We start from the raw sequence: 15,900 nt of genomic DNA, 5'->3' as shown, positions 1-15,900 counted from the left end.
GATGAGATCTAGTCTGAAAGGACACATGACAATAGGCAAAATATCTATATGGTATCGAAAGACGAAAAGCTGCTTTACAAAGCACCGTGGAGCACATTAAAACTGTCTCAGGGGTTCATTTGTGATTGTGCAAGTTTAAAGAAATAGCTTAAGTCAAGGCAAGTTTATTTATAAAGCATTTTTTCAGTAACAAGATAATTCAAAGTGCTGTACATGAAGAAAACAGAAGGACAACAAAAAGAAAAAAAACAGAAGAAAGAGAAACATTACAGAGACAGAGGGAAAACATTACAGAGGAAAGCACATTGCATTAGAATAGTAGCAGCAGGTCAGATACAGTATAAGACAAGTTGTACTACAAACTTCAAAATTAACATTTTGAGGCAACACATAGGTTATTAATCTTGATTTAAGAGTAAGATAACTCAGGGTTTCAGCCCTTTTACAGTCTTCTGGGAGTTGGTTCCAGACAAATAGAGCATAGGAACTAAATGCTGCTTCTCCGTGTCTGGTTCTGGTTCTGGTTCTGCAGAGTAGACTTGAGCCAGAAGACCTGAGTGGTCTGAAGAGTTGATGTACTGATAACAAGTCTGTGATGTATGTAGGTGCTGAGCCATTCAGGGATTTATAGACTAACAGAAGTATTTTAAAGTCTATTCTCTGAGATACAGGGAGCCAGTGTAAGGATTTTAGAACTGGGGTGATGTGCTCTACTTTCTTAGTCTTAGTGAGGAAGCGGGCAGCAGCGTTCTGGATCAGCTGCAGCTGTCTGATCGACTATTTAGGCGCAGCTGTGAGAATACCATTGCAGTAATCAATTTCACTAAAATAAAAGCATGGATTCATCTTTCAAGATGCTGCTGAAAGATTGGTCCCTTAATCCTGGAAATGTTCTTCAGGTAATAAAATGCCTACCTTGTAACTGTCTTTAGATGTTTTTGGAGGTTCAGGTCAGAGTCCATCACTATAGTCAGATTTCAGGCCTGATCAGTGGTTACTACTTGAAGCAGCTGAAGCTTTTCAGCTTGTGGTTAAAGATTACCTTTGACTTATCTGCCTTCTTCTCCTCTTTCTGTCATGGCTTTTAGCATGTTGTTTTCATTCCCCTCCCATGTACATCCTTTTATATATTTTGTCCTATATTAATTCTCCCTATGCTTGATTTAAGTGTCTTATCCACCACGTTATTAGATATACCGGTTAAATTTCAAAAAGCAAATCCAACCTATCACATGGCGAGAGTATTATGATGTCTAGCTGTGCAAAAAATATCTCGCTAAAGTTCAAGCTGTGCATCAGAATGGGCTAAGAGGGTATTTAAGTGATTACAAACATGGAACCAAATGTGCGTCATTTAAATGCAGCAGGCACCTGAGCTGACCATAACTGTGACTACAGTCTTTACACCGTATGCATCAAAACTGGTTGCATGAACAATAGAGAATATTTTATGTGTAAAGAAATGTAATGGATGTGCAGCTGAATATGTTGCCACAATTGCATGATGCAACCATGGTAACGTAAGCCCAAATCTCAACTGAATGTTTATGACACCTTGTTGAATCTATGTCAAATATATACATCTCCATTGAATACCACCAACCAACCAAAACTTTGAGGCCACTTAAAAAAAGGGCCGCGGTTGGAGATGTAGAAGCCATATCACAAATCCCTGCTGCCTTGATATCTTCTCTCCTAACTATGTGATACGTTGGAGGTCTGTTTGTCTGCAACAGATCAGATTAACTGTGCATATACTGAAGTCACACAGAGTCCAGAACTCGGTTTGATGGCCTTGAAACTCACTTCCAATGTCTTGGAAAAAAAGTTTTATTGCAAAACAACATTAGCCAAAACTCTACTCAAACCGGCTGGAATAACATTAGGTTCCTGGCAGCATTAACTTATTGAACAGTCCATCAGGAGAAATTGGGGACCAGAGGGGGCTCTGTGATTTGTAATGGCACAGGGGTACGCAAGTTTGGATTTAATGGGTTGGAATCAACAAAATTGCTTTCGAAAAAGAAAATATGTCTCTCAAATGGTCTCTCAATTCAATATTAGGGGGCTTTTTGGCAATCTAGGAATGAGAAGCCCCTTTTTAATGACTAGATAAATTGATTTGTTAAGTGTATTTCTTTGAAATTACAGCAAGCTCTTTCATTTCCAGTGATGACTCTGCCAAAGTGTCCTCACTGAGTGTATAAAGCTTTTTTTAAACCTTATTTAAAGACATACTTTATCTGGAGCCACTGTACATAAGCTGCATCTCATATATTAATCACAATTTACTAGGTACACACAATAGCAGAATTCTAACAATTGGCACTTTGAGACAGCCAATAAAATGCATTATCAGCATTAATAAAAACTCTGATGCTGCAGGTGGTTTAATATACACAGCCATTTGTTTTTGTTTGCTATTAAAACACAAAGCAGCCAGTTTGCGTTCAGAAAATCCATGTCACAGATTCAACTCGAGGTTTAGTGCAGTATAAAAGTGAAGAAGCGAGATAATAAATTACTTATTAATAAACTATAAAAAATATATTACTAGGTATATTTAGTGGTAATTTCAAAAGTATGATAAATGATCTGGGACACATTAATTTAGATTTTCGTGGGACATTGTATGAGAATATAATTGTCTGGCATGAGTACATTACTGTACCCACTACCCATATCAATACTTGCTCATTGTGCAGTTTTGAGTTTTAAAGATGTCAATATGACATCTAAAATACCTATAGACTTCTGGGTCTCTAAAAGCAAGGTGTTTAGCAGATCTTTAAAGCTAAATTAAATAGGCATCACTGTTTAGGAGATAATGGCTAGAGTAAAAAGATGCATTTGTACATGCGAGTCGACCACATGTGGATCTAAACTAACCTGACGCCGCCAGATAGATTTGCTTCGCATATCCATCTGGAAACCTTCCGTTGAAGTAATTTTGGGAAGGGGCGAAAATACTGGTTAGCTGATTGGCCTATGTTGGTGATAGACAAGCCAAATAAACCAATCAGATCAACGAAGCATATGACGTACTCGTCAACATGCTTCATCAAATTTTCTTTAACGGAGAGTAGCCAGACTGATCTGCGAGTGAAACCTTGAAAGCTCGCGAGATCAGAATGGTCTCACGAGGCTAGATCTGAACATCCCTGCCTTCAAATTCTGCTCTCATCATTAAGAGCTAAACTGCCACCGTGTTACACTGGCAACCGTGGCTCAATGGGAAGAGTAGTTGTCCCAAAATCGAAAAGTGGGTTTGATTCCAGCTTCCTCCTGCACACGTGTCCACTTGTCGGTGTGCCACTGGGCAAGAGGCTTTACCCCTACCATGAGAATATGACTGAGTGTTCGGTATGACCAGAAAGGTGCTAAATAAAATCAGTCCATTTACTAGGACACCATGGGACCATAAATATCCTTTCATGCAAGGAGTTCAACTGAAATAATTACCATTTATTTTTTTTCTACAAATACAGATTAATTAGCCTACTTTAAGATATCCTTGAAGCATCTTGCTATCCGTGCACAACTTGTATACCTTGTATGGCCTATTGAAAAAAAAAAAAATCACATTTTTAAAATGCTTATACAAGTACCAAATTAATATCAGAAATATTGTCTCTTGTTCTGCTATTTACAAAAAATAGCAGTTTAGTATGTTTACATGTTCTGTGATAGTAAAACCGGTCATTATGTGTTTAGAAAGAAAATCTAGTGTTTTCAAATAGTGTTAAAAGTTAATTTGATGCTCTGTTGCAGTTTTACTTCATTCAAGTAATAACATATGCGACTTTAAATGATGCTACAGTGTTAATTTTGGATGTATCTTATACTCTACCAATCATCATGTGATCTTTTGGTTTGTCAGGCTGCAAGCAATATGATATGTACCTAACATATGTGCCAGCACTTCAAAATCTAAATAAAGAGAAACTAAAACAGAGCTAGAGTGACCCTTGATGGAAGCTTTACTGGGAATCCCTCCTTAAAGATTGATGAGTTAAAACAGTTACCCAACAACAGAAGCACACACGCAGACACTTGATCAGACAGAGCACAAACACAGACACAAACACTCAGACAGTAAGATTCCGAGATGCCATATCTTGACGTAAAACACTGCGATTGGTTGGAAAAGGTCCATTACTCAAAAGATTTTATCAGATAGTCGGGAATCCTGAATCTATTGTGGAGAAATTGCTGAACTCTCAAAAAAATACTGGTTTTTACAGACATTTGTCATTTGTTTCTCACATCTGCCCCCCCACCCCATCTATCACTGATAATTCTGGTGTCCGACACTTATTAAGCAAAGAGAATGGAAACTAATTGACATAGTGGATACTTTTTTTCAGTTTTCTTGGATAGTGTTCCAATGTCAAATTGCATTAAGAATCCATTTCCAGGAAGTTCATTTTATCCATATTTAATTTTGGCAGCTCTGAATTACAACAAAAATAACTTGAGGACAAATCCTTTTTAACAAGGAAAAAGCCTGGTAAAAATAGAAGTGTCCATGCCCTACACTAAACAAATTAACATATGAGTCTCCTTTGTTTAAATCTGTGTGTGTGGAAAATGTCAAAGAAGTGGCAGGATCAATGTCTGAACACAAAGCTTCACAACAAACCACTGCAGATATTAAATAATCTCATGAAGGTTTTGATTTATTTATTTATTAAGGATTAGAAAAATATATAATTTGAGTCTGTAATAAACAAGGAACGTTTAACAAAAAGCATTGCTATTAGTATTGAACAATATATTGTACATTTATTGTTCCATCAATGTACATCATATGCATATGACAAAGAACTACCTTGTCTCCAAATATGTAACCGGCTCTATAAACCTGTTATATAGTTTGAGACACTTGTTTAGTGCATCATAAAAAAGTTTTTTTTAGGTAAAGATATAGTAAGGCAATCAAGTAATCTGTATCTGTATATGATACAAAACTGCATTTCCGTGATCCCAGTTGTTAATTCTAAAGCTAAAGCTTTGCTAAGGTTGCTAAGGTCAAACCTTGCTTCCTAGATGTGCATACTCACATGGAACTGTGACATTGTTTTGTTGGTTATTGGTTTTAGTTTTATTCTTTTTTTTTCTGTAGCTTATTAGTTTTCCTGTCACGATTTGCGGAGAAAAACCAAAGCGGCAATCAGACGACAGCAAGCACATGTGGAAAACAGTGATATTTAATGGCAGTAACTTTCTGAATCCACAAGGGAACCAAAACAGAAGAGCAGAAACAGGCACGGAAACAGGGCGAAAACAGGACGACACAACCAAACAAAAATTCACTTCATCTATTGTTCTATAATACCAAACCTCATTAAGTGGGTATTCAAAAATCAACAACTGACAGAGACTGAGAGCTGTTTGGGTAATAATTCCTGATAGTTAGGTTATGCCCTGACTTGGTAATTTTGATAAAAATTTCTATCCTTCTTAATAATTGCCTTTGGAAGTTGTTGATAGTTACTCATAGCCAAACAAAAACTATCGTTGGCCGGCCTAAAAGCAATAGTCTAAACCATTTGTGTCCAAGATGTGTGGGGTCTGATGATATGTTAGCTGTGCTTTCGCTGACCGAAGACCTGTACAAGTCCTGGATGAAGGAAAGGTCATCCCCAATAATCCTCTTTGCAGATCTAAATGTTTTTTTTTTGTTTGTTTTTTTTGCAGTCTGGACCTGTCCTGTTTTGGAGATGAGCCAAACCATGCAGTAATGGATATGTGCAGGACAAACTGAATAATGGCGATGCAGAACACGGTTATTTAGCTGAAGCAAGGGATTTAAAGGTTGCTGACCCCAGGTCTATGCAATGCCCCCTGTAAGCCTATTCACTCATATAAAAAATGGTAATATAGATAAGCAGGCCATCCTTGCTATGAGGCAAACGTGTTATTTCTTTCTACTCAAATAAATGGATTACACTTATAGTTGCATGGTCACCCCCAGGTAGTGCTTGATTATGCTCCTGCTGGATTCTGTTCAGTGTCTACTGAAATTTCTGAAATTACCATGACTCTCTTACTGGCTTTAATTAGATTTTATCAGGCATTGCAAAGCCCAAGATTATGTGATCTAACGTCTTATGATACACCTACCACCAACTCCCCACTGCATATTTATATACCCAGAAGCATGTAACCTTTGCTTCCATAATCATGCTAATTCAACTTGAGTATGTAAACAGAACATATGCATATACTCAAAGGATAATTTTTTTTGATGGTTGAGCGTCTAAATTCATCACATTTTAAATGAAATATATGTAAATTCATAGAAACAAATATTCTTAAATTAATTAAATAATTGCAGTAAATTTCTTTATATCTTATCCAGGGTTAGTGCTTACTATTTCTCATTCCATAACCACAACAAAATAGGATCAGTATCACTTCACTAAGCCTGCCTGCCAGTCTCGGAGTCAGTCAGAATTTAATGCATCTGCCAACACTGTCAGTCAATCAACCGGATGAGCTCCATGTTGAATTTATTGCAAACTGCCTGCCAAACAGAGAGCACTGATTACATTGAGTGCTACTCTGGATAATGAGAACGATAGTTGTTCCCCCACAACATAAACAGTACAAGGCCTGAACACAAACACATGATTTTTTTTTATGCTTCTTTACTTGTTTCCTCCTGCTGTCTGTTTTCTCTAATGACACATCAGAGAGAAGTTAAATCTCATGAATAATTGATTACTTTTAGCTGTCTGGAATTGTCTTTTGTTGTGATTTCTGAAGAGGTACACAAATCACAGCATGTTTTACAGAAGGTTTACACCCTAACCATAGTGTCCTATATGCCCATGTTTTTTTGGTGATTTTTTTTTTCATATATCAAAGTTGAAAATGCATGTATCTAATTATGTATAAATGAATCACCTAAAAAAAAAAAGATGTTTCCAAAAAGTAGATATGACGGTGTATGTTTTCCATCTGACAGCTTGCTCTCAAATAGTTATGTATCAATGCTAATTTCATCTATATGAGCCTCAGCGCACAAATTAAATTAGACTCAGCTGTCATGGATGATAGGGGTCGGTTACAAGATTGCAAGGATTAATTTGATTTAAACAATTTACACCATCCATTCACAGGAATGGATAAATAGGTCTCCGTAGCAAAGCATACGCCCAGGCATGTTGAGGAGTCATACTAGCGTGTGTTGAATGCTGAATAAATAAATACAGCTATGACAGCTGTAATACCAGGGAATTAGTTGGGGAGTTAACCTTTTACTTTCCTGCTGTCTCTCATTTACTCTCAGTCCCTCTGGCTTTGGGTTTCCTGAGCTTTTCCTCTATTATCTGTTCACTCTTTTGTTGGTAGAAATTAGTGTGAGACGGAAGAGAGGTAGAAATATAGTACACCAAATCTTTCAGTAACAGTGGAGAAAGAGGAAATGGTATAATGGGTGGTAGATCTTCTTTAAATAGCTTGATGCCTGGATTAAGAGGTAAGACAGTGAGAAGGAGAGATAATGTGCAGGAAAGGGAACGAGAATGGAGTATGACGTCAGTGAGTGTTGAAGGGTGGGATATGAAGGCTTATAAACACTAAGAGGGGGAGTGAGATGAAGAGAATCATTAGAAGCGGAAATTTTCACCTTTCAATCAGGATATGGAGTCCCATAAATAACATGCCCTCTAAGTCAACAGCATGATGTCACCGCAGTCACATACAATCAGCTCAGAAATCAAGGGATGCCAAGAAAGAGGCAACTCAAAAGACCGGGTTTAAAACAAAACAGAAAAATACGCCAAACGAGAAAGGAATCAAAGGTATAATAAGGAGCCACAGAAAACCTCATATAGGAGGGAAAATAAAAAAAAAAGACAAATAGTGTCATCTTCTAGGCTTGATTTCAATATTCAGGTTCTCACTGCATGTGGAGATTCACTTTAAATGGCATATGATTGACTTTATCACCATTGGGAAAATGTAATCTAGGAGAACCGGAGACGTTCAGGCATCAACTGTTTAATGACCCCTTCAATCATCCAAACGTCTCCTCATAGCTGGGCAATTTTAATTTCAAGCTGCTTATCAGTGTTTTGGAGGTATTCACAGTATTTCAGGATTGGACTGTTTGTAAATGCAAATAATTATCAAAATATAAGCAAATTTAAGTACTTTAAACGTGACAACAAAAACGGAAAAATTCACACAATACCATGGAGATATTACTGTGGGAGTGGCGGCCTAGTGGTTAGGGAGCTGGGCATTTAATAGTCCGCAAAGGTTGTTGGTTCAAAACTCAGTCTGTCACTCTGGATCCATGAGTAAGATCTTTGACCACAGAATGCTCCCTGTGCGCCCCTCATCCCTTAGGGAGCAGCACACTGCTCCCTAAGGGATGAGTCCAACACAGAGACATATTTTCTTCCTCTGTGGTACTACAGTATAAAGGGATTTTTATTTTTTAAAAATTTGATTATTTTTTAACTTGAGAAAACAGCAAAGCTCTAAATAGGACAGTGCGAATCACAGGACTTTTTGATTGGTATGTCAAGGGTGAAAAAAGCAGGACACGCTCAAGCTAACATACCATCAGTGCATTTTTAATCTATTGATTTTTCAGGCACTTGTTTGTGATCTTATAGACTTTTAAATAATATTCTAGTAGGTATCAATGTGAAATTGATATTGGGAAATACATAACCTTAAATGACTCAGATCAGGATTTTTTTTTTTTTATTAAAATAGAAAAAAACTCTGATAGGGACATCACTACTAGACACCACAATAATAGTGTTGCCACATTTAGACTAAAGGGGAAAAATTAAATAATTCCAAACAGCCATGTGGACACTAGCATTGCCATTTGCGGTAAGATTATTAGGACCTGAAGATTATACATTTGGGTTACACGTTTGAACATCTTACAAGTTAGTGTCCAGTAGTTTATATAGACAACACAACATAAATGTATTAATATCCTTAATTAGAAAAGGTCATTGTTAGACCACACCGCCAATAAATGAGTTGAACTTCTGCTTCACCAGCAAAACATCTTGCTGTCACTTTAATACTTTTGAATAAAAATTATGTTCTTGATCCTTGACAGAAGTTTTCCTTTTTCTAGTTGTTTTTTTTTTTCCTTCTTGTTTTCTATTTCTCCCAGCCTTGACAACTGAGACGGTAAAAGTTCAGCACCAACTGCAAAGCAGCAAATCCGGAACCAAGACTGTTGAGTTCTTGTTTACAGTGAGAGATAAATAAATAAAATGGGTGCTTTGTTTTTGCATTGGGTTACCATTGTGTCTAAGTGAGGTAATTGTGTTATTCATTGTGTACCCCCCCCCTCCCCCCTCATCTGCGTTTGCAAATAACTTTCAGAGACTGATTGTCATCAGGAATCTGCTCTCTCTGTATTCAGGGTAAGTTAAGATCTCTTTTCTTCATGTGATTAGTTCTTTTTATCAGTTATAACTAGTATCTATCTTAAGGTTGGTTCAAAGAGTCAAGATTTTTAGCTCGATTTTTGCCCCAATCTTCCCTTTCTGACGAGCCCCATTCTCGACGTGACTCTTATAATAATCTAAAGAGATATTCCTCCCGTTTGTGGTGTGTTAAGAGTGAACTTGTCCGCCCAGTAGAACGGCGGGACTGCTCTGACCTCAAATTGGGGATATTCAACATGATGGATTATCTTGCCCCAATATCCTAGCGTGCGTGTTGTTACCCGAAGACAAACAAGCAGGCAGCCTATTGAATGTGATGTGCAGCCAATCAGAAAGCGAGGTGATGGAAACACTGAGATGAAAAAAAAAAAAAACACACACAAAAATCACACAGCTCGCCTCCAACAAACTAGTGCAACAAACGCAGAGCCCCACATTTGCACTGTCTCCACTCCTTTAACCAACACCTTTTCTTTCCGTTATTTATTTTTTTTTGCTGTTAAAGTTAGTCCACGAATTATCGCCATTGTTCTTCCTCGTCATACATGTTTATTTAATTGAAAACTCATGTTTGAGAGGTTTCGTAGGATTTCCTGTCTGACATCTGAATGATCCTGAGTAAAATCTGTTTGCGTGTGTTGTATTGTGCTTGCCAACTGACCAGACACCACACACACTGCACAAGCAAACCTGTTTGTTTTTTTATCGTAACGCGTGATGTTTCTCAGCCTTTGAAAATCGGCCGACTATTTTAAAATCTTGCCCTGTAAACCAGACTTTGTGCTTTTATGTCTTTTCCATCCACAAAATATTTTCCTCTCCCCTTCAGAACATCTCCATGTCTGTTTTTGTACGAGGAATATTTAATATAGCTTAATTGGCCTTACCTCAGAGCCTGCCTCCCTTTTGCTGGATGAGTTTTTGCCTTTCAATTATTTTCCTTTCCCTGTGTTGTTCCAGTAATGTTTTATTGAGAGACTGCCGTTTGAGGCGCTTGGATTTCCATCCAATATTCTTCAGCCAATTTTTTTTGTCAACACACATTTTCTAACAGCAGTTAAGTAGATATTCAGTAAGCAGTCCTAAAGACCAGTATGCTTGGTTTTATACTTAAGGGGTCTCAATGCTGAAGAAAATACGTCTTATTGCAACAAATGTTTCCGACATGTGGTGTTAGACACTGGAAATGGAAAACTCAATTCAGTTTAAATGCCAGCTAGAACATTAGCTCGTCTAACCCTTTTAAAAAGGCAGCTTCAGTTTAAATTAGCTTTTGTAAACTTGCTGTTTTGCTTATATTACTCTTTCTGCAGATGCAACGTATCACAGAATCTTATTTGTTGTTCTACGATCCACTGCTGTAAATAATGATAAAGTGTAAAATGGACTTCCTGCCTTCTGCATAGCACAGACATACACAAGTTCATTCACAGACAGTGCATGCTTTTCTATTTTCTGAGTATTTTTTATTTATTTATTTTTACAGATGGAGCCTAGCCTAACAAGAGGGTCCCTGCCTCTTCCTTGAACTGAAATATGAATAGGTGTTTGAGCACATGAATTGCATTATGTGAGCACTTCTGGGTGGCGTGAGAGAGACAAACCCTGGGGAATTATGTTAATCAGACATTATATGATGACTCTGTTTGCAAAAGCAAATTCTGGAAATGTGTGTTTGCGCATCAGAAATGGCATGAATGGGTGCACAACAGGGGGAAAAAGTGCATGGGTCCTGTAAATGTCACTCTAATCCAAATTGTTAGAGTCGCTGGCTTCTTTAAGATGGAGGTTGATTAGTCACAAAATTGTGAGCCAGTTTTTGGGGGTTAAAAAAGAGACTGGGGTATGGTTACTAACCGTAACTTCAAATATGATATCATCCTGTTTTTGACACTTTAAAGGAGTATCCGGTATTTGTTTGCTGCTATATATGCTTTGTCCCATAATTTCAAATTTAATTAGACATGATGATAATGTTAAGTTGCAACTATTTATTTTTATTTTCAATAGCATAGGAAGACAACGCAATAGGAAGATAACTCTTCTGCATCATCTCGCTATAAATTTGACACTGTGGCATGCACATTTTTAAAAAACAGATAAGCTTGGCTGCCACCAAGTCAAAGTTGTACCACTCATACCATAGCCTGACTCACCACAGATCTAATACACAATGTCTATCACACATGCTTGCCACGGCTATAGAAGTGACACAACTACAAGTCAAATAATCCACCAACGACCCAATAATAACAGCTAAACCACTAAAATCCAAATGATTCAGCCACTTTGCCATGTTGGATGCTCCCAAATAACAGTAAAACTGATGCCTTGACTTTCTACCTAATTAATTTGGCTGATACTCATCTGACCACTTGTGTTTTCAGCATCTTTTCTAGTTATCTGAAAGACTGAAAACATGTGTCTATGTGTCTTGCTTTAATCTGATTTATCTTGTAGCAATACATACAGCTTAAAAGTGTTTTTTTTTCTCAGTTATACTCTTCTGTTTCCTTTCAGGCTAAGCAAAAATCATTAATAATCATTTTTCTAGGGCAAACATAAATGGAATACATCGATTTACATGAAGTCTAAAAGGAACCCATTAAAACACACCCTTAGGATCTTATTAGACTATTAAAATGAGAATTAATTTTCGTTTGATTTAGGTACCATCCTAATGAGAAGACATGGAGCAGATAAGTCAAAATGAAAATCAAGCATAAATAAATGGTGTACAAAGCCAAATATGATTTTTTTTGTGAACAAAATATAATACCTGCAAATAACCCAGTTTGGGTTTTTTGGCCATTATAAATTAATCGGCAAAAAACTGCATACATCAGTTATTTTGTTTCATATGCATCTACACCTTAATTTATTTCAAGTAGCAGAGTTAAGAGTTGCCAAACATACACAATCAGTTTTTTTGCAAAGATGAAGCTTGATGATTATGATGATGTTTGTCACTTATCCCTCTGATTACATGTGTCACTTCCTCAAGTCTCACCATTTTCCCCTAGTCTGTTTTAATTTAACTTAATTTATGCCTGAAAACATGTCAATAATTTTAATTGTGAAGTTAAGTGACTAGGTTCTAAAAAAGAACACAACGTGTTGTTGTCTTCCTCACATAGCTAAATGTTTGGGATTGCTCTCAGTTTCTCTCAAATCATTACCCAGCAACCTTCGCCTTCAAGCATTAATTACCGCTTTGGCTGACTTTCTGTCTTGGTCTGTCTGTTTCTGTTTTCATTCCCCTTCTCCATTTACCTTTTCTGTGCTTTCAAATAATTCACAAATTCAACATTGCTGTTACGATTTCCACTGTGTGTCTTTGTGTTTGTGTGAAAGCCTCGTGACACAGTGATGTGCGTCACTGTGGACTTATTGACATCCCGAGAGACTTTCTTTGGGTCAGCTGATCTAAACAGTCAATTCTCATAGGCTAATAAGTCAAGGCCACTCTTCACTAAGAGTCAAGTGACAGCCTGAATCATTTGTTGGGATCACACCCTTTAAAGGCTTGGTCAGGTTCATAGTCCTGCATTTTGTACAGCCTCTTAGAGGAGCAGCCACCATATTATCTTGTTCCAGCTTTGATTGTAAAATATCCTGGTCATGGCCAGTTGGCACAGACACATGCTGCGTCAGTGCCAACTCATCTAAAGCAGTCCAAAAAAAAAAATCATTGCACCTCACTGATGCAAAATGTCACAAAGTAGAAGTACAGTCGGTATCCAGAATCAGACAAAGTGGAACACTAAGTTAAAGAATAAATGGCAAAGTAACTGCAAGTGCACAAAGAAAGCATGGCATGCATATACGTATGGGCTTGTAGGAGATTCTCACGGTATGATAACGTTTGGTAAAAATATCACAGTATTTAAACAAAAATTGAATAGTAAAATCTATCGTGCGATCATTCCTCCTGCTGCTAAAATCAAAGTATCATATTGATTACGCCAGTTGTAATAATGTTGCAACATTATTGTGCAAGCTAATAGTTGGGCTAACTATTTAGCTACAGCCTGCAATTCTAATTGGAGCGATGGGTGGTATTCATTTAGTTACCAAATCATGATCCATTATGATTTTTTTTTTGTCACTATAAATATTTCCATACATCACAATTTCTCTTTCTTGGATAGCAGGCTTTTTCAGCCAGGTGAATGACAGTGTGCAGCAAAAGGTGGGGGATGCTGTTTTACTTTATATTTCACACAGCTTGGAACGACATTGGTGACTACTGTAGATTCTCTCCTAGGTCATTAAGGAATTAAATGAAACTGTAGAAATGACACAATGAAAGTTTTTTTTTTTTTTTTTGCAGATTAGAAAATTTTAACTCTTTAAAAACCTTGGTATAACCTTGGTAAAGCTGCTCTTGGCTACATGTCTGTTTTAGAATCATGTAAAAACAAAGTGGAAATCTTCAGCTGCAGAAAAAGAGAAAGAAAATAGGAGAAAATGAGAAAGGTTTGGGAACCACAGAAAACACCAAAGCACCAATGAAACAAAAAACAGCCAAAAAAGAAGAAAGTATACCAAGTTAAGAGGAAGTGAAAAACACTAATCTTATTTCCAAATCTGATCTCAAACCAATTTTACTTTTTGAAAAAAAAAAACAGATACAGCTACAGAGAGTAAGGCTTGGTAGGGAGGTGGATTAGTGTTGTAAACATGATAAAATGCGTACTCACCAAGCTGGCTGCGTCTCTGAGCGTAGGCTACCACCACTGCGGCCAGAACCACACAGCACAACGATGTCACAAGGTTGGCCATCTGTAAACACACACACAGCAAAGTCAGGAGCGTGTGTGAGAGCAGGAGAGCGTGTGTGTGCTCCTGTCGTCTTGACTGACTGACGGACCAATAGGCAGCACCATGTACGAGATGGAGAGATAGTAACTCCCTGCCTTCTCTGAATCTTGCACTGTCTATCTCCTTCCACTTCATTACATGGCATAAAGTGCCCTTTTCTTGTCTACTCCTGATTTTTTTGATCAAGTTATCTTATTTTCATTCTGTACTTGTTCGCTGCAGTTGTTCACATTAGTCGTTGTATTTATTTGCTATGGACGTGCGTTCCTTTTCTCTTTCTTTTGCTTTCACTCCATTCATCAGTCTAATGGGTCCATCCTTAATGGGATGGGCTATGGGCAGAAGCTCTTAAAGGCATAGCACAAAAAAACAAATACAGCTTCTGCATAAAACAACAACTCATGGCGAATCATTTGCTTCACATTATGAATGTGAGATACCACATTTATCTATTTGGCTCATTATCAACTGTAAAAGAAGATCTAAAATGGACAGTTTGGGCGGATCAATCTGACACTTTGGAAATTGTAGAAATTACCATCAGAAAGTTTGGTAGGAAAGTAATTTTTTTGTCTATATGGGCATGGGTGGCCTTTTGCTTTTGCAATTATTTTTTGCTGAAATCCAAGTTCCATCTGCCAATCTACCTTTAAGTTAACAAGAAAAGACAAGCAAAGATCTTGCACTAGACCTATTTGTTTACTACACCGCATATTTTCAGTTTATAGCTCCTTGGGAATCATCTTACTCTATGTCTGCCAATGGAGATTCTTTACTGACCATGTGTCCATTCAGCACTAGGGAATGTTTTATACCAGCTTTGACAAGCAATAATCTAAAGTACTTTTTAACAATCTACTCTTATCCCACAGTATGCAAATTTGTTTATGTGTCACCCGTGAATTATATCAACAAGCATAAGGTCCTGCATAGCTTTTTGTGCATTGATTAATAGTAATAAAAGAGCATAATTAAATAGCATTTATTGTCCCACATTGGGGAATTCAGAAACATTAATATCTTGTATCTTAAATGCATTGAGAAGAGCATGCATTGAGTCTATAATTCATTCAAAAATGTAACTTTCAATAAAAAACAATCTCAAAAGCTATTGTTAACTGTATGGGTAATAAAGTGCATGTTCATGGGTACAAAAGGAAGAAGGTTGAGACAAAAAAGCAACACATAAGTAAGTACTAGAGGTGCAAAATGTATAAGTAAAACGTTGAGAAAAGAGGGAGATATTTAGGATTTTAACACCATATAGACATTACAAAATCATGTAAATGTTCAGTGTAATTAGTCCTCTTTGTCTTATCACATTGGAAAATGCAGTGGTTTGAAAGTCCTGTGTGTCCTATCACTACAATAAATAGCAATTCTTTCCATATGAGCTTATCATTGGGATACATTTCAATTGTTATTTGAATGACCCCCCGCAAGAAAAGAGTCCAATAACTTAATTTATTTTTTCATTATTTGAACTTTGTTGTATTTGTTTCATATAAATGTTCTCACAGGCTGATTTATTGGGTGAGTAACAGTGAAAACCACGTGTGAAGAGTTTTAAATAAGCTCCTCATCCAGCAATTACATACCACTAATAAATCACCTAAAAAAAAAATTCTTAGAAATATACCAG

The 15,900-nt window shown here is 37.0% G+C and overlaps 1 protein-coding gene across 1 annotated transcript in view; it reads right to left on the bottom strand.

The window, feature by feature from the left end:
- The window catches only part of cntfr (ciliary neurotrophic factor receptor), a gene marked incomplete at its 3' end in the record, with an annotated part of 321,955 nt that overhangs the window by 154,906 nt on the left and 151,149 nt on the right, over positions 1–15,900 (bottom strand). The window contains 1 exon segment of the mRNA XM_036140103.1: positions 14,138–14,219. Within this exon segment, the coding sequence (XP_035995996.1) occupies positions 14,138–14,219 (82 nt within the window).

This window comes from Fundulus heteroclitus, chromosome 8 (genome assembly GCF_011125445.2).
Source record: "Fundulus heteroclitus isolate FHET01 chromosome 8, MU-UCD_Fhet_4.1, whole genome shotgun sequence".
NCBI lineage: Eukaryota > Metazoa > Chordata > Actinopteri > Cyprinodontiformes > Fundulidae > Fundulus > Fundulus heteroclitus.
The sequence above is the reverse complement of the archived record's forward strand: the minus strand, read 5'-3'. Positions and strand labels throughout refer to the sequence as shown.